Genomic DNA, 22662 nt, shown 5'->3' with positions numbered 1-22662 from the left:
TTTCCAAAGAAAATGTGAAATATCCAAACCATTAAAGACCCCAAACCACCTCAATGTTTCTGATAAGTTCCCTGAGGGCATAGGACAACCTCAAGACTTACAAACTTGAACACTTGCCTTTAAGTCCTCCTGTCTTAACAAACAACTCTGAATCTTTTTACCAGGAGCAGTGAAGAAAGGGATAAGATACATACTGTTTGTCCTTATTCTGTGTTCAGTGACAAAATTACCATTTTTACATGTCTCAAGCTTTGAAAGCCCAAAGAATTTTATCACAAAATACAGAAGCTTCATCCAAACCACAACTATTCCAGAAGGTATGGCTTTTACTGACTCAACCATCATTTTTTCAATTCTTATCCTAGTGAAATTACTACATACAATCAACTAAAAGGTTAAAGGCCACTGCTGAACCACCACAGACCACTGCTGAAACTTGGATGAATAATGGATGTTATACAGTCTATTTGTAATTTTAGAAAAATTCTCTGGTTAATCTGCATGCATTACTTGGGTTGTCCTTTCCAAGGATAGGATGATTCTGATTAATTTACAAAACTTTAAAGCAAACATTTTTCATTTAATAAATTCATCTATTTTTATTAAACCTTTGGTATAAATGTAAATAAGTCCTTATGTAGATGAAAAGCACTAAACAATTAATTTAATGTTACTGAGCAAATGCCTTTTTTTTTATTGAAGACTGAATGAATATTGGCTTTGTTAGTAAAGGACATTGAATATTTAGGGTTTTAAAAGGATGTGGTTCATTTCTTTATACGGCAACAAATCTTCAGACAGTACTTCTGTCTAGCTGTAGAAAACTACAATTGATATCTTTTCCATATATACTTAACCTCCTACAGATTTATTTGATTCTCAATAATTACTATTCTCTGGTAAGAGGCATATGTTATTACAGCACACTGCACTCCCACAAGCTGTCCACTCAGTGTATTTTAATAAATCTCTGCCAAAGCTGTATAAATTTGATCCTGTTTAAATTTAATAAGGATCAGAATATATCAAAGCACAAATTCCCATGGGAGAAATAGATATTTTGCATAGTTATTGAGTGCCCTATTCATAAATACAATGTCTAAGACCTAGACCATCAACCTTGAATTAAAAAGAAAAAGAGATTAATGTGTGCAAAGCCAGCTACTTCTTAAATAACAAGTGAAATTAGTGTTTAATAAAACATTTTTCCCTATACTACTGTTGGAGATAGCAGCACTGCTATGGTTTCAATTCTGATTGGGAACATTGGTCTGGCATTCTGATATCTAACTACTGAATGTTACAAGTATACAAATACCTTTTCAGGTACCTTTTGTAATTGTTTAAAAATGAACCCACTCGAGGGCACATATCGCTAAACATGCCACCAACAGTTTCTCTAGGGTTACCCCTGATCCTTTGTAGTCAATGGGGCCACTGCCATTGTGCAACCAGAACTCACTTCAGACCACAGTTAGCATGAACATAGACTTGGCATCCATCTTCTTACTTCTGATGGCAGGGAAAGAAAGAAATTCTTCAATGCTCTATTAATTCTAGATAAATTCTGGTGAGCCTCCATAACACCCTACGAAATTGTATGTTCTACTAAGTAGATCATTTTCATGCTTACTGTGGCAAAATACCAGGAGACATGACTACACAAAAAGATGGTGATCTTGCCACGTTATACAGAATTTGGAGGACCACTAGGAATATGACATGTCTTCTAAATGCATATATACATTATACAATTATTTCTTCAGATTCCAATGTGTTTTTGTTGTTGTTGTTGTTTGCTTTAAAGAGACACTCTGCATGAGAAAAAAAAACAAACACACATTTCGAATGATGCACACAGAGACCATACTTGACAGCTGATACTTACAGAAGTGATTCATTAGTCTTCATTAAGAAGTCTGCATTCCTTATCTTTGGTTTCTGCTAGTAATTGTGTATAGAACTGTGCATACAACCTACCACTTTCAAAGTAGCTCCATTTTCTCCCATTTTTTTGATACTTAAATAATGATAGGTGTGGGGAAAAAAATCAGACTATATTTATCTTGAATTAAAATTCACATTTTCACAGTAAGAGCATATAAGTCAAAAGACAAGTCATTTTACATGAAGCAGAGATCTTTCCCAAGGGAAAAAAAATATGTGCTAAATCAATTTACCATTGTTTTACAAGTCAGCCACTGAGGATGAAATCACAGACTGCTGAAATTAATGTGAGTTTTGCCATTGACTTCAATGGGCCAAAGATGTCATTCTCAGTATTTTACTATACACGGAGGCCTGATGTCAGAATTAGTACAGCTTTACGAAGTACAATACAACGTAATTCAATTCATCACAGGGAAGCCGATCATGCCATCACTCAGTTGTGGCTCCCACCCACATCTATAAGACTCTTGCTTTATTTTCCCATCATCATCACATAGGTGTTTGACCTGAGAAAAACCTCAGGCATGTTCATCACCAATGTTCCTTTATCCATTATCAATATTATATTGTTACAGTTACAGTGCAGGAATAGAAAGGAAGTTAAAAATCCAAATTATATCAATGGAAGCATATGCAAACCACAGTCAACATGCCAGAATACTGCCAGCAAAATCACAGTATTTAAAACACAATTACTTGAATTAAGGTCACACTATACCATGGCATAAGTAGTCACCTTAGGTGGACACATGGCTAGCTCTTTTATGTGCCACCTGTACTACAGGGTTACAATCTGTCTTCATTTTTGTGAATTTTAGGAAATATTGAACATTGAGTGTTGGTTCCATTCATTTAAGAGATTCAGTGCTTAAGCACAAAGACCACTGAGGTAAGAGTGACTTAATTTCCTTGCTTTTATGGGTTTGTGTCTCTCAACTTTAATGTTATTTCAACAGTGCTTTGTGTTTATTATGGAAATATTCTGCTATATTTCCCTTTTCTCAGTTCATGAAATTTTCAATATAACAAGAAAAAAAAAAAAAAACAGTTCACATTCCTATTTTGAAAACCATATTGCCATTTTTATTCAGCCTGTATTTTAATATAGCATCAATATTTAACTACTTCATTAAATGAAGTGTGACTTTTATAGTGAAAATGTCAGTCTTTGCAGTTCATTAAATTCATTTAAAGCATAGCTGCTTGATTTTTTTTTCCTGAAGGAATAAAGGATTATTAACTGAAGGCATAAACTTAGCATTAGCATGTACTTTTTTTCTTCAAATTAACATTCAAGATTTGTAACAGTCTTTACAAATTTAAGGGATTGTTTGTATCCTTTTGCATTATCTTTATTTTTATAATAGATGTCATTTTTACAGCATATACAACTGTTTATCACAGTTGGATATGACCAGTAGGATGTCACAGAGGATATTAACATGTCATGTGCTATTATGAATCTGTAGAATTCTGCAAGTAGTATTAAAAATACATTATTTTGAACTGTGGCATCTGGAAAAATAAACCATATATGATGTAAAATGTAATAACTCTTGGAATCCAATGGGGTTTATGAGCACTGTTTTCTGTTTCATAAAACATTCTTTGATGAGTATCCTTTTTCAAGGAGGGTTTCTATTAACTAATACAAAAGAACACAAGGAAAGCTCCGTTTCCAGAAAGGTAGTGCCATGTTTCTGCCAGATGTAAGAAAACCTGATACATATAGGACTTCTGTAACTGAAGTCTATTATATCTGGAAATGCTCATTATTTCTGATTAAATGGATGTGACTAAAATACTTTAGTACGAATTAAGAAGCTGATTTGAAACATACTAAGAAATAAAAGTGGTAATAGTTTCTTTCCAACCTACTGCTCCTTTAAATGTTTGAAGTAGATTTCCATGACTTTGGTTTTGGAAGACAAATGACAATTTCTTTTCAGTTTTACTGTTTGGGTTCCCCCTCGCCCAAATAAAGCAACGTGGTTACACTCTTGCAATAAGGGACCTGAATCACTACCACCTCCTATTTACAGGCTGCACTAAATGGTCAACGCTTAGTTTATTACCACAGAGAGGGTGACGAGAGGCTGGGAAGGAGCGGGCCACAGACATTTTTCATTTTCAAGTGTTTCACTTTCATAACTGTAACATCTAGTTCTCTGAAAAATCAGATAAATTCCTAGTGTTGTAAACACAGAATCCAAAATACCCTAACATATGCAGTCATTTGTGGTACCACACCTCAGTAGCATTAGGTACCACAAAGATTTAATTTGGAATTAGGATGTGAAAAGGTATCAATTTATTCAGTCACTAATTTGAAAGGTCACCATACTCCCCATTCCTCTCACCCAAGGGCACTTAAGCCTCTATGCGACCAGAAACTGGCACCAAATTAGAGAAGAAGAATGCAGTAATTAGTGCTCATGTAAGTTCAAAGCTCCATTCAGAACACTTTCCTCCACAAATGTTGTGCACAACAAACAGTTTTATTTTCTAGAACTACTTTGCATCTCCAAATTTTTGCTAAACCACTGTGATTTATTCTTCTGTGTGTAAAAAGTAACAGAGTTTCCAGAAAATTTTGTTGCTTGAACTGCCTTGCTCTGGATGAAATTTTCTAAAGAGTACTATGAGAATAGAAATTGCATTACCACATGACTACAATTCTGAAAAAGAAGGAAGAAACTCTAAAACTTAATTACAGAAGCAACAGTCACATACAAACAGTTAACAGGTACCAGGGACATGCATTCCAGATTGGAGTTTGACAGATACAGGCTTTACACATTGTCATTTTCTACACTGTTACATCTGCCAGCTCAAACTGATGGGCTCCAACTAGCAATCCCTTAAACCAAGATGATGTGGAGCTAAACAAAAATCATTGCTTTTAGGATGTCACAAGTTAAGACACAACTACAAAGGCAGTGCTATCCAGCTGGCTGTATTAAATCCATATGCTTTAGACAGGTCATAATTATGGACTCACTCGCACCAATACATGCACAACCTGCAGAATGGGATTCCCATCCTCATTCTTTAACTTGGAAACCAACTCTTTTACCAACAGCGTTTGGATAGCTATCCAGAATGAGAAAACCAAGCACTGGTTTCACACTGCATGGACCTTTCAATTGAAGGCTGAAACACTGCCACTCTTCCAGATCTGTGTTTTCCTGCTACAGATCTGTTTTTTCCTAGTACAGGGAGGAGCAAGTTAATCTCAGCTACCTATTCACTTTGTGCAATCTTTGAGTCGTTCAGGTTGGAAAGGAAATAGGGAGATCTCCAATCCAACCTCTGCTCAGAGCACAGGCAGCATTGAATTCAGTCCCACTCCCTGAGCTTCTCCTCGCAGAGCAAGTGCTCCAGACACTGCCCATGTTGCTGGCCCTCCACGAACTTGCTCTGGACAGTTTATTCAGCCAACTAGCCACTAGAACCTGCCTGCGCTCCTCAACAGGTCTGCTCCCCAGCCAGTCAGACCCCAGCCCGTGTCAAACCAATATACCATGGAAGGGTTTTGATACATTAGGCTAAGGATAAACGTGCAAGCCTATGAGGGGTAATACCACCATTGAAAGACATTTCCTTGGGCATTTAATGTACTTGCGAAGCAGAGGACATAATTTTGGAGTACAAGCACCCTACATAATCAACAAAGAGAAGGGAAGCACTGACACAGGACCTTAGTGTTCTACGACCCTCAAGAGCTCTCACAGATCTCACAGGCCTTTTTTGTTTTGGTTTTGGTTTGTTTTTTAAGGTCTGCCTTACAAGAAAAATAAACAAATTATTTTTTCCTCCATAGAAAATACTTAATTCCCAATTTGACATGCGAGAGTAAGCAAATAAAATCATACTGTTATTATTAAGCAACAAAAGTAGGAAGAACCATTACTTTGGGTAATTGAGGCTTTGAAGAAAACTTTTACACCAGCTATAGCCACCTGCTTCTAAGCTTAACTCCAACAACAAACGAACAACACAATTCACACAAGTGACAAACCTGGAACCCTATTTTTACAAACTATACTTACTGACACTTTAATTGCACAAAATTATGTACCTGTCCCAAGACATATTAAGAAATAACAGCAATAAAACTTGAAAATAAGACTTTTACACCCAAACTGACTTATAACAGCAGATCATCAAAGTACATTTCAGAGTTCAGTAACTCCCAGGAAATCGTGCTGCAGCTGCAAATAATCAGCACCCTGAAAAACTAGGCTACTGGAAGACCAGCCAATCCTTAAAAACTCAGAGCTAGTGGATATGTGCTGCTGCTTAAATTGTTCTGGACTTCTTAAATTTCTCTCCAGAATTCTGGAGTCTGAGACCCAAAACCAGCTAAAAACAAATGTTTGTGTACAAAAAAAAAAAAAAAAAATTATCTACCGAATGCAGTGCTACAGATAAGAAGGTGTCAAGAGAACTATGATTTACCAGGCCTTTTACCTGTGTTGTAGACTATTGTACCAGACATTCAATCCACCTTTTTTCTAAACAATAACTAAACTAATCCCACCCCTGGTGAATTGTCAAGATACTTTTTGTAAACACTGAAGTTCAGCTCAACTTTACCTTTATTTAGTGCATCTTTTCAAAGAAAGTTACTGGAAGAAGTTCATTTTATATACTCCAACCAGGTGACCCTCTCAGGAAGTCATCAGATAATCTCAGTTTAAAATGAACAAATATGCCACCTACATTTTTCTATCATACAATGGGCCAGAAATGGAAATATGCCAAAAAAAAAAAAAAATCCTAAGAGTGATTAGAAGGACATATTAATAATCACAGAGGACAGAATAAATTTTCCTATATGGGTAAGAAATTATGTTGTTATTTTTGTACACTGTACTAAAAACAGATGCAAATGAACATTATAGGATAAAGCATATTTCATGGGAATGCTGCACTATGAAAAACTTCAGATTTGCTTGCAGAAAAATGATACAAAGGCTCTTCTTGAACTGAATTCCTTTTCAATTAACATACTTATTTAGTGAAATCAAACTAAGATAGAAGGACCCTTGCAATTTGCAACTCCAGCCAAAAACATGCATTTCATCACTACGGTTGCAAGCACAAATACTGTATAAAATGATATAAAGAGTCGTATAAAATGCATCATTTTCCTACCTAAATAGGATTATAAACTGGACTTTTCAAGGAAAGATCGAAAAAATGGAATTATGCTGCTCCTATGTACCTTTGATATTAACCACTGATCTATAATTTACCTCTAATCCTTTATTTACTCTATAGATATGATGAAAGTGGAATTACAGTAAAAACATCTGGTACTGTCAACAGTTTTGCTTCATTTTAAAAATGTAGAGGCTATGCTCTGCAATGGCAGAAACTACTGACTACATTAGGGAATCTGAGCCTTTGCCACACAAACCAGCCAGGTCAGGTTATGAGGAATTCAGTGTCCCAACTTGTGGGGTGGAAAGGAAGGAGCAGAGCTTCGAAGAACCCCTTGGTTGTACTAGCTGCTCTTGCAAGGCTGGAATATTTACAATGGTGATAGCAGATGGCACTTTTTATGCAGACAAGAAGCCATACCTTGGCTTCATTCACAGTCTAGAGGAAAACCACAGATACCAACTATGATCAGTCTCAGTTTTTATGCCCTCTAGAGAAGAGAAACAGACTTGTTCGTGAACACAACTGGATGCTAAGACAGGCTGCAAAATTTTGCCAGCATTCTGCATACCTATCTGAAGGGCTGCTTAGCCCCATTGTCCAAACGACAATGAAGTTCTCACTCAGACCCCTAAGACCAGATTATTTTTCAGAACCTTGGAAGTGCAGCAGTTACCAGAGCATGGAGGTAAGGAAGGAGATGATTATCTGACACATGCTTTGCAAACACTCCCACTGAGACAAATCATCCGATAACTTGATATCACGTTTGTACAGTCTGTCAAACTTTTAGATGCGAGTTTTCCATCACCTCTTCCAGATGCATAAAGGCCTTTTCCTCCCCTACACAGCATCCCTACCACCACCAAGGAAAAGCAGGCATTCCTCATGCAAGCAAGGAAAAAGCATTCCTCATGGAATAAACAAGTGGTTCCCCCATGCTCACAGATACTGGATAATTCCCCAGCCTAAATCTCAGAAATAACACTTTTCCACTGCCAAATTAGACTTCAGACAAGTATTATTTAGCTGTCATGCATTACTCCAAAATCTTTGCTGACTCTAACTATCACATCTATGGCTGCTTTGTCCAACTCAGAGGCACACTTCAGATCAGAGTGCATAACAAAACTTCTATATCATATGGTCAAGAACATAAGCAGGGAATCTAAAAGAACCACGTTGAACAAGGTTGAAAGTACAGACAACCTCAGGGTCCCTCTTTCTTTCAGCCAACCACACCACATAACATTTAGCATTAACTCAGAGCCTTAGAAGTACCTGCCATTCCTTTATCTATCCCCACTCGGATGGGAAGGCTGCTTCACCATCATACTCCAGAAGTGAAAGGTTTTTTTCCCCCTCATTCCCAGCCTAAGCTCACAGCCGGCATTTTTACAGGCATGCCTGTAATAACACTGTCTTCCCTCTCACTTTGCTATGTTACCAGTATTACTGTTAAAGCATTGATACTTTGGGTCTCTTATGTCTTCTTTTCTTAAGGAAAATCGATTCTCCAACTGTAAGGTATTTATTTAAAAAATAAATAAATAAATCTTTGCTGCCAGACCTGCAATTTTATGTGTCAGTTCTTTCACACTTCAGAGATGAAGATTATCTACACCTTCCCAACTTGAGGCAGCTGAATGTAGCTTCATTTTCAGTCGGTATCTAAGCTGGAGGAAAACATCATGATGATTCATTTGTTTAGTAAAAATGCAGACAAAACCAACTGGAGACCATTTTTATGCTTTCTAGTGAGGCAGATGCTTCTTCTGGTAAAGACGAGAGGCTGGATAAAGCTGGTGCTTTTTAGCAGCCAGAGGAACACTTACCAATGCTACAGCCCATCCACACATAACACATTATTAGAATTGCTTCTTTTGTTTTGTCAGCAGGTACAAAGAATTGACTTTATCCTTTTAGGAAATGAATGGTTCAGTGCCCAAGAAACTACCACTTCAAAACACATCCGCTAAGCTGAATTTTCTCCAGCAAGTTTATGAAGCTCAACTGAGAAGCAGAAACATCTCTCTTCTTCAAAGAGGGTATGTGCAAGAGCAGGACTGCACCCGCTTCTTTGAATCTATAGAAGGTTTTGGAAAGTAGGATGAGAAAGAAAATGTTGAGTATGTTTCAAATCAGTTCTTATATGAAGTTCAGTTTGCTTGTTTTTCTCATTGATTTTTATTTATTTATTTATTTAAGATAAACATAAATCATCTTCACAGGGAAAATTTCAGCAGCTGGGATCAATAAAGCAACTGCCCTCTTTCTAGCATTCATACTGAGATTCATCATCTAGAATCTTGTTATTTCTTCTTTCTACATTCAAAGATCCCAGGCAACTGGAGCATCAGAAAAAGGCTGCAGATAGGAGATAGATCCTTCACTTGGATACCATAAGGCAGTGGAAGGGGAAAGTAAGAGAAGAATCTCACTTTTTTAACCAAATGAGGACCAAAGATCAGTTCTCCAAAGCTTTTAGGAAATCTTTAAATGAAAGAGCATGCATTTCTTCCCTCTTCCCTGCCTAAATTAACAAACGGTTACTTCCTCTGGCACCAGAGAATGCAATGACTGCTTCCTACCATAGCAGTGTGGAATGAAGATTCATCTAAATAAGAATAAATTGAAAAGATGTAGTTAAAATGAAGCAGGATGGACAATTTTTCACTGTTAAAATTCTGTGCCAGGGCTATGCTGTGCATTGCTCGTACTCACTGCAGCTGCAAAGAATCAACCTGAGTTCATGATTCTGAAGGACCAGGACTGATTTTCCTCCATTGAAATTCTTCTGTCTTTTTTACTTTCACATTTATTTTAAAAGAAAAAGGTTACACCTGGGGGGCAGAGAGCAAGGTGTATGTTTGGTATCAGTTCCTTCCCATGCAGAGTATAAATGAAACTCAAAAGCCCTATAAATACTTGATATAGTCTAAAATTTTATAGAAAGCCATTATGTTCTTATGATTTCTAGACTTTATCCTTTCCTATGCATTTTAATTACTCTATTGATGTCATGAGATGTTAATGGAGTTTAATATCATTTTTGAGTCACAGAAACAGAGTGAGGCATAACAACATAATGTTCACCTGCAGTTAGTCATAATATGAATCAAGCTCTTTATCACCACTGTCTCTCACTTACTTCTTGTGATAGGATAACCTTAAAAAATTTTGTTTATAAGTAATTTTGCATAAGCATACAGTCAAACAACATGGTACACGATGCAGAGACGGCGATAGCAGAATTCAGTTAATTAGTGAAAGCAGAAGCAATGACAAGGAGACCCATGACCTCAACAGTAGACGCATGGCATGTATCCTGATGTATACATCCTGGACAGTAACAAAAAGCCTCTTCCCACCTTTTTTCTAGCAGTGGAAGATTGTTGCAACTGATTCAGACCAATACTTGTTGTCTATGTTTTAAAAATGTGTGGCTGTACAAGAGTCACATTTTCGATTCAATGTTTATTAGTTACATGTATGACAAGTAACAGCTGCCAAATTTTCTTTACAAAAACCAATACAAAGCTCACAAAACCTCTTTACTACATTATCAAGTAAAGAATCAGGATTATTTTCTGGTATGTAAACTCTCCACCAGACTATTAACAAAAGGGCAAATTCTCAGACCTTCCCTGAAAAAGCTGCTATTTACTAGAGATGAGAATACAGGAAGATAGGCAGCACACTTGCGTGATATGTTATCGCCAGTAATATATTTGTGCTGATAGAATTCAAAGCCAAGCCTCGCCATCCTTTCTCAAACATTTTCTAACAGAGAAGACAAAAAAAGGCTGCTATCCTACCACAAGTTATTTGCTGACTAAATTTAGAAAAAATAATTTGCTACTTAAAGTGGGTAAACTATGGCTGCAGATTGAGACAAAATATACTCAGGATCTTACAATACAAGATAATAGCTTTTTTTTTTTTTGGTGTTTTTTTGTTGTTGTTGTTGTTGTTTTGTTTTTGCCTTTTTTTTAAGCAGAATTACAGGTAAAAAGAGCAGTATTCATCACTAAACTGTACACTGGGCATAACACAAATCTGTATATGCAAAATTCTGAAGCACTATTGTTTTGTCTACTCAAGCATGCATTTAATGAACAGAACTGATGTTTTCCTTTCATTGAGCTATGTTTAGCCCTAGATTACACTGCCTACCTTTCACTGCATGTCAGCTGTTGTGGGTGGCTCCAATGACTTGAGCCAGCCAGTCCAAGCCAAAGCAGGCAGCAGAGCCAAGGGGGCACAAGAAAGCAGCCCCAGGAATGTGCTGACTGAGCAAGCTCCAGGGATGCTCTCACAGAAAAGGCACCCACAAAGCTGATCCCACAAAGGCCAAATCTCTGAAACAAGTCGTCATCTCATGACATGACTAGTGGGAGAGCATGGGGTACTATCACACTTCATGGAAGCCACTGATGCGCACATTTGACTCAAACATTTTTAAAAGACCAAAGTATGAAAACCATCCAAAACTGAGCACAGAGAAAGTATGTCCATATGGCTTGTCAAATCCTTGAAACAACAATTACCTATTTTCAACAAGCCATACTATACCTGTGCACATTACAGCAGCAGCATCCAAGACCTCAGCACAAAGCATCTGATCAATACGTTTATTTTAAAAATATATATATATATCTTGCACTTGTAAATTATTTGGCAGAACAGAATAAAATGAAGCAACTTGTATCGATTTATCATTTGAAATACAGTTACTGGACACTTAGAAAATCGCAAACGCGAAGTCGTGCACACAAGCACATTGTTTGGTTCAACGATTACTTTTAGTACAAATGTTTTCACTTGTGCATCTAAATAAACTTCTCATGTTTGCACCTCATAATATGCTTAGCTTTATGGTACATTCAGTGTACAGCCTTGCAACCAACCTTATTTTTACCTATAGCTCCCCTGTGGAAAAAGTGCAGAAAAATCATTGTAAAATTCTATCTATTTTGCCTCATGTTTAGAGCTGCCCTCCTCCACCACCACCACCCCCTTTTTTTTTTTTTTTTTTTTTTTTTTTTAACTGTAAGGTTAGTGTATTTCTAACCATATCAAGAAAAACAATAGAAGAAAAAGAGCCCCATTGGGTTGTGGTGAGAAACCACAGCTATCAAAGTTTTTCACTTGAACAAATCAACAGTATGATATCCCCGTATTTACATGGCCACCTAATATAATCATTTCATCCACACATTTACTAAGAACCCACAAAAGTAACTGTAGTAACCTACTAAAGCAAACAGAATGACTATTTTCTTATGCCTAATCAAATTTTTATTTATTCAATAAAACAAATTGCTAAAAAAAAATACAGAGGATTGCTAACCCTTGATCAGTTTGATAAAAGTACAGCTTAAAAAAAATGCACTTCTGTGAATAACAATAATACTGAAATACAGTCCCCAAAACCATTCAAAATTCATCTATTTGTATAAGCCTAAAGACTATGAAGAGTAGTATAAAAAGCAGAACTGGAGATAAATATGATCTGCTCTGAAAATAAGCTACTCCACTATGCAGCAATTGATTTTTGCATGGTTTTAACACAATTTTTCATATCAAAATTAGACAGCTAATCAATACAGAGGTGTTTAAATATGTCCTGAACCTACAAACCCTTACATAATTCACTGACTAAATATAAGAGTTGCCCCATTGGGACAGAAAGGATGCTTCACACAGCTCAGGTTGTTTCCATGCATGGGTTCCTTGCAATAACAAAACAAAACAAACCTCAAGAAGCCAATAATAATTTACATATCTAACAAATTATTTCATTCTTTAATCCCTATCTGATTTCTCCAGTATTTCCTGCTTACAGAATTGTAGTGTAAATTATGTTGTTTTCAATGCTAAATGCAAAAAAGTTTCTCTTTCTGTTCAGAAAACGAAATGGGGAGATGTCACCTTGGCATCAGTTCTCAGAAGGCAATATCACAATGAAGATGTGGAAAAGATTTTTTCAGATTGAAAACTGCACCTTACTTTTATTGCTATAAATTTTGTGGAACTCAAGTCTACCGAATCACAGTAATAACTCCAACAAAGTTCAATGCTGAAGGACTCTTGAAAAATTAGAAGGTAATCATTCCAAAATCTGGGGGTTGATCTTTTACATACAGATGAAGGCAACTTACTTCAAGTGACCCAAATCATCTAAATGTAGTCTTCATCTTCCAGAAATCCTACCCTATTGGTAATTTTACATACTTGCAAGCTCTTATTAGGTTGTCCAGTTGATCTGAACTCATTACAATGCTAAATCTACAGAAAATTCAAATGCAAGTGTCTCTCTGAAAGCAATATTCCGCTTTAACTAATGATTTATTTCATCATCACCAATTGCATACTTCATAAAACCAAACAGGAAAGTGAGGAGATAGCTGTGCTTCTGCAGCTTTCACTCATCTCCAGTTTCTTTGCCTGTAATAAACAATGTCATGCCAAAAAAAAATTTAAAAAAAAAAATCTGAAGACAATCAGATCCCTTGCTTCAGAGGTTGCCAGTCCTAATCCTGGCCTTTCATCCAAATACCCTCTTCATTTTTACCTTCGCTATGTCACAACTCACTCCTCTGCTTAAGATTTAGTCTTACCTCTCACAAGCCTGTGGCCAGGAGCGATAATATATGGTCACAGTGACCCAGACAGTAAGAATGATTACAAGTTTACAATAGCAAAAATAAAGTGTTGAATTGCTAACAGTTTCCCCCATTAAATGCCAAGGGTTGGCCTGATCTAATGTCCATATAAGTAAATGAAAGATGTCCACATTGATTCGATCTCCAATGAGCATAAACAAAACCGAGAAACAAGTGGCAGAAAGAAAGAAAGAATAATTTCTATCCGAGGTTTTTATTTTTTAAATCAAGCTTAGAAGACATTAAGACATACTCTCAAGTGTCTGTTTTTGAGAATGACTTGCTTTAAAAATCTTGTTTTGTTTTGATAGCATATCCTCAAGTATAGATGACAATTTGGAGGCTTCTTCATCTTTCTAAAGATTTTTTTTTTCTTTTCCCTCTTGATATTTATACAGGGATTTTCAACAGAACACAGGCTGCTGGGCAAACTGGCCATGGAGGAGGAAATGGAGAACATCGATGTCAATAGCTGGCACATGAACTACACAAACAAACAACAAACTGAAAGAACTGTTTGTTTAAAACATTTCTCATTTTCAATAACAAACCAATATTTGCTACTTTCAGTAGAGCACCTTTTCAAACAGAACCGAGGCTGCAGCCATGGTCAGTCGTATCTACAGTACTCTGCTCAGAAAACTCAGCTATTTTTAATGTGATGAAAACAGTCCATATTTTCAGCCTGCTTGCCCATTAGCATGACACATCTGAAAAAGTTCATGAAAACAGCTATTCAGATACCCAAGGTGCATATTTCAGAAGCCACTCAGAAATGACAGCCTCCCCTTTTGTTTCTGCCAGTTCAGCAGTCCTGTAAACACTTATGGTTTTCAATATATTGTTTCAGGTACAAACAGAGAATGCACTCGAAACAGAATTTAGATCGGTTTGACAGGTGCTAACACGCAGTGGAGAAGATATGAAATAGTAATCTTGTTACTAAAATAAATAATGAAAAACGTGGCTGCAAGCATGATCTCATCAAAGTCTTCATCTTAACACAGCACAGTGGCAAAGACCAGAAGGCTCTTGTGTGACATTGTTATCTAAAGTCCTGATTAGATTTTCACCTCAGAGTTCTCAATTTTGGTAGCAATCATCGCAAAGATACTATGGTGACTGGCACTCTATAAATACATCATACAGACAGGTAACAGTATAGAAGACGGCTATCAGATAAGAGTTTGAAGCATTTGAGAATTCAACCCTGCCATTAGGTCTGTATAACAGTACTCAATTTTATGGCAGGAGAAATGTGATTACAGATAAAAAGGTAGGATTAGTGCTGTACAAATTCTTTTCCTCTTAAATTAGATTATCATCACTCAATAGCATTAGTTAGGTATTTTGGGAGTGTCGGAATTCGACAAATACATAGGCATGTATTAACCGTAAATTTAATAAAAGCCTGCAGCACAACCCAAAGGTCACAATTTGATGGGCCTCGCTTTGCTAGACACTGTACGAAACTGTGACAAATGAGTCACAGAGAACTTGGATTCTATGTGAGCTACTCTCACTTCAAGTATCTGCCAAAGAATGTAAGCTGTTATTTCCCCTGTTTCTATTTTAGATTTTATTACAAATTCATGATAATTCATTATAGGCTCAGGCTAGACGTGGTACCTCATACAATGCACGATGCTGGGTGCAGGCAGAGCTGTGGGAATGAGGCTGTGCTCATCCCAGAGGATTTGCTGAGTATTTTATTGCTCTAGAGCCAGAGGTGTGAGCAGCTGCCCCTGTCCCTGACATGCATGCTTCAGAATTGCTGTTGCTAAAAGTTATCATTATTTTAAGAATACCCACACTTATTTCCACACCTACCAAAAGTACAAATGCTTAGATTACCTCTAAGCATTAAGCTCAAACTCTTCCAACAGATTGCTATTGCTGTATATTAGTACAAGTATCTCCCTAATACAATTATAATCCATCGTAAAGAAAGCAGCTAAATTTTTTTTTTTAATCACCAGGATGAAATGGCTTCCCCTAAGTAAACTTCATACACATCCAATTTCTCCTCATGTCTTGATAACAAAAAGGTGCAATCAGGACCATATCTGCAGTATTAGAACAACGGACAAGTTGCACTGCACAATCCAATTTGTTTTTCCATTATACGATCTCATTCTAGACAATGTGGGTTCTTGCACGATCGCTGCCCTTGGCATACATGGGTTTCTTTTCAAAGCAAGCTCTTCAAGAGAGCTACGTCACAAAACCTGTGGGATGACTGCTCCTGTAAAACAGCATAACGCAAGCAGTGATGATGATACAAAGGGTAATTTGTGTTCTTGCAGATATAGTCATCGCATCATTACACTTCCTCTTGCAAGCACAGGGAATCACATATCCAACATTTTTAGTGCTGGAATGGACAGCCAAATATTTGGAGAGCTTTTTCCTCTGCCAGCAGTAGTTGCTTGTATAGTCCTGAGGTTCTGAGATACGAGAGGCAGGGGAGGGCAGTTCTGAGAAAGAAACAGGTCAGCACACTTGTCACGTGTGCCAGAAGATCAATGGGAAATAGCGAAGGTAAAATGGCATTTACTAAGCTGATACTCAAAACAACAGCAAGTTCCCAATCCCTTGGTTACACTGCCTCCAGCAAGAACCCTAACTGCGAGGGCCAGCCTTGCCAGGGTCAGACTGGAGGTACATGCATCAGCTTCCAGCTCACAGCCTGGTTTCATCAGAAGAAAAACCACCCCGTCTGCACCACAGCAGAGCCCAGATGTGAAGCAGCATATATGCAGAGCAGATGATGAGTGAGTGAGCAGTTTTCTGTCTTTACAGCATACATGCACCCATTGTCTCTCACCATCTGCTATATGAAAGAAAAACCTATGCATATATAGCCACTTTAAATTTGCGAGAAGAGTAATTCTCAATCCTTTGCATAACTCTAATCCATTTTTCCTACTAACACACACTAATAGGAATGGCTTATAGCCCAGTTTAGCATACTACTAAACTACTGCTATCTATGCTTTACCTCTGGAAGAACAAGATAACCTTCCGGAGCTTCCTTTGTAAAATGCAAAATATTTCAGCCAAAAACTTCAAGCTCTGACATTCACATATGTATGCTGGTGCCTAAATTAAGGTATGGATGTTTGAAATTTGTATCCTTCAAGGACAATCTGTGCAGAAGAGATAAACATTATAAAATGTAGACAGCTAAATAATGAAGTAAAGATTCTGGAATTTAATATAATGATAACTCAAGCACTGAGCTGTATGTGTTTAGGGTTTGGAGATTTCTTTTTCCTTTTGCAAATTGCATTATGAAAATGATGGTTACTCTAACAAAAAAGAAATGTGTTTGCTATGATGAATAGAAGTTCCCAAATATTTTTAGTACAAGACAAGTAATTTACTCAATAAGTGAAAAAGTTTGTTTAGGGAAAAAAAAAAAAAAAAAACAACACACCACTACTAAACTATAGCAAATGTCCAAAATTGCTTTCCATCAGCAGAACCATAGAAGGGCTCAAAACAGAAGCAGGATGTTTTACAACAGCTGCTCTCTTTCAACTTTTGTAATTTTTATAGCTACTTCTTGATGGTGGCTTTTTTTGTTGTTTGTTTTGTATACAGAGCAGCAGGCAGTTCTAGAAACAGGCAGACCGTGATCTCGCTCATGCAACTCTGAAACAGAGGTGGATCGCTGCTATCCCAAACCACCACCAGCCAGACACACGCGGGGTCAAGTTCTGTACTCTCACACCAGCTCTGAAAACTTATCAAGTATGGCCCTGATCCAGCAAAGCACTTAAGCACATGCTTTACTTTAAACATGTAAGTAATCCTATTAGAGCAAATGAGATTCAGCATAAACCACTGGGCTGAGTCTCAGAATACCTTGGTTGCAGCCCTGATTATGTCAGTGACCGACTGCGTAACCTTGGACAAATCGCTGTCTTTCTATTTCCTCTTTCGCACTTTCTGCATGTTTACGGCATTGCACACTATCTAGACAAAAATAATCCCAATCTGGAATCTTCTGGAAAATACTGTGCTGCAAATAATGTCAGGGATACTTCCTTCTGGCCCCTTTTCAACTGCTTACCACATGCTTGGAAGTAACGTTCCCCCCCAAAATCACAATGACATCCCCTACCCTTAGGTGTACTTATCCAGTACTGACAAGAGACCTCAAAATCATAACTTTGAGTTTAAGAACATGCGTTGGGGAGGGACCCCGGCTGCAGGATACCTGCACAAGGGCTCGGACAGGTCCCCACGTCCTGCGGTCACTGGGCCTGTTCCCATCCCAGCACTGTCGGAGGCCAGGCCTGGCCGGGGTGCCCAGGTGGGACTGCACCCTGCTGGGGGGCTGCAGCCCCTAAGGCACAAATGGGGCAGTCCTAGGAAAACCAGAAGGCAGCTGGAAGGCAGAATTGATCCATAGGGTGCAGGGCGGTGATATCAAAAGGCCTCACATTCAGTATTTTTAGACAATTGAATATAGCATGCAGTTTTCCAGAGGTAGACCATGTGCCATCAACTCTACGCCTTGATGATCCCAAGAACGTTTTCAGATAAACAATTGTGGTTTTGCATATGTACACAAACAGGCAACACATTTACTCGTGCCATCATGCTTCCTGCTGCCCGGCACTCGTCACAGGCGATGTCACTGTCACAAGAAGAATATGGATTCGGAGTGTAACGATGAGGCGGGTATGGATGAGCGGGCAGGATACTCAAATGAGTTTCAGAAAGACTTGAGGTGAAATACCGTCCCCAGTGAAATCAATAACAGTTCTCCCATTTACTTCAGTGGAGTAAATATTTCAGCTCTTTTTTCTGTGCCTTCTGGTCGTCTCAGTGCCGACCAGAGTAATCATTTATTTTTTCTTAGGAACATAGGAAAAGGAGAGAATGGATGGAAAGTGAGGGAGGGAAGAAAGCAGGGAGAGAGGGAAGATTATTTCAAAATAAATGTATTCTTCTTTTTGTGGATAAAAAAAAAAAAACAAGCCTAACAATAATTGCTACAGTTACAGATTATAAGCAATACAGAAGAAGAGGTTAGATCAATGTAGCTGAGAATCTTTCTAGGAACTCACTTGCAGATTCCCCTTCTGTCCTTGAAACACCTGTACACCACACTCTGGTTTCCTGACTGAGCACAGCAACAGCAACACAGCTTCGCCTGTGGCAGCCTGCTCAGGATCAGGCCTTCCACATGCAAAGACATCTATTATAAGCCACATACATTATGAGCTGTACTCTGTTAATTAAAATATTTTCTGCCACACACTGGAAGCCTGGCCTACAAGATACTTGCCAAAATTATGTTCAGGAGCACAGAAACTGAATTGCATTTTTGAATAGGTCAAAAGTTAGTTACTTCTGACTTCTGAATGTGCGCTCTGTTCTCATTGTATGAGGAAGGGAAATACAGTCAAAAGGTTATATCTAACTCTGTGCATTTGCTGCAAGTTAGTGGTCAAAATAAACTTCTGGTTTTGCAACCATTCACATTTTGGATGTAAAAAAAGAAAATCAGAAAGAACCTGTACAGCAAACTGTAACGGCTCCTGAAATAAATACATACCATGCATAACAATAAAGTTACCGAATAAGTGAAATTTACAGTAAGCATGCTGTTTGTCAGTAAGTGTTGTAAGTTTCCTAAATTAGTTGGCATATCAGACAACAGTGAATATTTACTGCGTGTTTTAGAGCTCTTGAAGTCCTTAGCAGCATTCAAAGTTAAGGTTGACATTTCATCTTTAATTCATGCTCCCGTGTCTTTCTATATTAACTACTAACAAAGCAGCATGCTAATAGCCTCCGCACAGAGCATGCGCAGGGCTCGGCTGTGCACACTCCACGGGAGCACGGCTCTGCATCTCTGCTGAGAGTAGATCTGTGCATTTTGGAAAGGGAGGCAGGCTCTAAGTCACTACTGACAAACTTGAACGTTGCAGCAGCTGAGACCAAGATGATCATAAAGATGATCGCAAATAACAACAGAGAAGGACACTCGTGACTTCTACTTGAAAACAATTTATCTGGGAGAAAGTTTTGTTCAGCTACTAAACCTCTTTACTTGAACCCACGTTATTTCTCTCTCTGAACATGATCTTTGCGTTTCAGCAAACTTTATCTAGGTATTTGGAAAGGATTCTTAAAAACAAACAAAACAAAACAAAACTGATTTTAACATAAGCTTAGACTTTGTGCAGCACCCTTCTGTTCCCCAGCATCTCACACAGTGCCTCACAAAAGGCCCCAGAGGTTGGACAAACATAGCACCAGGAAAAACACAGTGTGAAAGGGATCTTTATGTGCATGTGTGAGGGCCCAGTGCTAATAGCTCAATGTGCTATTGACACATCACAGTGCAAACAGCTAAGGCTTTTTCAAAATAGCATGAGTCACAGTGTCATTCTTAACTTCGCCTTTCCCAGATTTGGGTAATTTGTGGAACAAATCATCTCCATATTATTAAAACATATTTTCTGTAAATGAAGGTAGCCACCGGGGAATGCCTAGCGCCTGACTGTAACGTTTGCTCCATAAACTACACGCGCCGCAGAGAAGGTGTGAATAAACACAAGTGGGACTGCAACTTCTTCGACAGCCCTGGCGGAATTAAAGCGCTCGTTACCCTTGGGTGCTAGCAGCCGGTGCCCCTCCAGACATCCCACCCTCCGCTCCGCTGGGGTTAGGGGCTGGCCGGGGCAGAGATGGAGCTACCCGGAGGTGCGGAGCGGGGGCAGCCGCCCCCTTCGATCCCTGCCGGGGTCGCCCAAGCTCCGCCGGGGCTCTGCCGGACCCGGACGGCAGCCCGGGACAAGCCATGCAATGCCCGGCCCGGGAAGCCCCTGCCCGTGTCCCCCTGGCTGCGGCACCCCAAAGTTGCCGGCGGGCCGGGGCCGGGCTCCGCAGCCCAGCGGGGCGCCCGGGAGGGTCCCTGCCGCCCCCCGAGCCCTCCCCACCGCCGGGAGCCCCCAGAGCATCCCCGGCCCGGCGGGACACGGGCAATTAACGACCGCGGGCATAATCACCTTGTTGTAGCTGTAGTAACCCAAGCACTGGGCAAAGTCCAGGTTGGAGGGGTCTCCGGGAAGCGAGCTGCCCGCCGCAGCCGGGTAAAATCTTACATCCATGCCGGTGCTTTGGTCCCAGAAGTGCACTTGGAGAGAGCGCCGGGGGCTTTGATAGATCCACCTTCAGGTGCCTTCGCCGGCAGCGGGCACGGACGGGGGGCGGCAGGGGGCTGCGAGGGGGAGAGGCGGCGGCAAAGTGCAGGTAAACGGGGAGGAGGAGGAGGAGGAGGAAGAAGAGGAGAGGAGCGGGGAGCAGGGGTGGCGGGCGCGGAGCCCAGGTGGGTGCCCGTCCGCCGGGGCGGCCGGGAGGAGGGCTGCTGCTTTGGGAGAGCCCGGTGCCAAGCCACAGGCTTTGCCTCCGCATTCAGGAGCAGCTGCCGTACACAAAGGAGCCACGCGCCCAGCACCGACCGACGGCCGGCCGGACAGACACACAGCCAGCCAGCCACACGGACCTCCCCAGCGGCTCCAACCGGAGGGGAACGGGGAGGGGCGGGGGGAGAACAGAGGGAACGCGATGCGGGCTGGGGAAAGGAGGGGGAGAAAGAGGGGCAGCGCCCCCGGAGTTGGATGCAGCGGGGGCTGCGCGGGTGCGAAGTGCCGGAGGAGCCGGCTGGGCGCTGGCAGCGCTCCCCGGGAGGAGCGGCCGGGCCCCGCGCCCCTCCCCGCCCCGCCGCCGCCCCTCCCGCCGCCCGCCCGCTGCCGCCCCCCGCGGCCGGTGCCGGAGCCCGGAGCCCCGAGCCCCGGAGCCGCTGCCCATGGCCGTCCTGGCTGGGCGGTGAGGCGGAGATGTGCCCCGCTGCCGGCTCCCTGCCCTCCTTCGGGCTCTCCGTAAGGCGCCTTATCGATCGGTCCCGCTGCCCGGCGGGGCGGGGGGCGCGGAGGAGAGCTTTGTAGCGGGCTGCGGGCACCGTCCCGAAGGCGCCAAGTCGGTGGGTGCCCGTGCAAAACACGCACCGAGGAGCCACGTTTGTTTAGCCGCCGGGCTGCCCAGTCCCGGCATCTTGCGGCAGAACTTTTGAGAGAACCGCTAAGGCAGGAGGAAAGGCTGTTTGGCCTCGCACCCGTGCCCCGCAAACAAGGGGCGAGGGAGAAAAAGGATGGAAGCGCCCTTGAGTCAAGGCTTCAAAAGTTCTGTGCTGGGGAGAGACCTGTCCTTTGGGCCCAGGGCTGTGTCCCAACCTTGACTGTCTCTGGTTTACTCCAAAACACCAACGACAACAGAACTATACCAGGTTTAGCTGAATAACACCAGCAAGACCTCCGAAGGCTGTTTGCCCACATTTCTGCTGTGGCAACAGGGGCCAGGGGTCAGGGACCAACGCTGCAGTCCCACCTCTGCCCAAAACCTGCCCCAGGGGCTTAACACCCTGCACTGCCCTGCCCCGCGAGAGTTTGCACTGGGTAGATAGATGGGGGAGCACACTCCAAGTCAACAATCACAACGTGTGGAGAAAGGGAACATCTTCCCAACTCCGTTCCTAGAAGTCTTGCAGATTTTTGTGGCACAAATATTGTGGCAGGTTCCTGCTGGCACAGGAGGCGCCAGATCGCAGAATCAGTAATGCCTTTGTTCAGGGTGTTGGTACCCAAGTGTCGTAGTTTGAAGCCAGGAAAGATCTCTGAAGTGACATTTTGCTCTAAGAGCAGAATTAAACATAGCGTGGATGTACATCTGTATTTACATGGAGTATTTATAATCTAGCTTTCTAGAAAAATGTGTATGAACTGGTAAATGCCTAAGTAGAAAAGAAAGCAGGCATATTCAGCCAGATACTTAATCCAATTTCATATTCATTCAC

At 40.6% G+C, this 22662-nt stretch overlaps 1 protein-coding gene across 1 annotated transcript in view; it reads right to left on the bottom strand.

Moving 5' to 3' along the window:
* The window catches only part of TOX3 (TOX high mobility group box family member 3), a gene marked incomplete at both ends in the record, with an annotated part of 77418 nt that extends 56498 nt beyond the window's left edge, over positions 1-20920 (bottom strand). The window contains one exon of the mRNA XM_084294402.1: positions 20819-20920. Coding sequence (XP_084150528.1) covers positions 20819-20920 — 102 coding nt within the window. The remainder of the gene's footprint in view (positions 1-20818) is intronic.
* Between the last annotated feature and the right edge of the window lie 1742 nt (positions 20921-22662).

Source organism: Netta rufina (genome assembly GCF_964035555.1).
Source record: "Netta rufina genome assembly, chromosome: 13".
Taxonomy (NCBI): Eukaryota; Metazoa; Chordata; class Aves; order Anseriformes; family Anatidae; genus Netta; species Netta rufina.
This window is presented reverse-complemented; position numbering and strand designations above follow the sequence as displayed.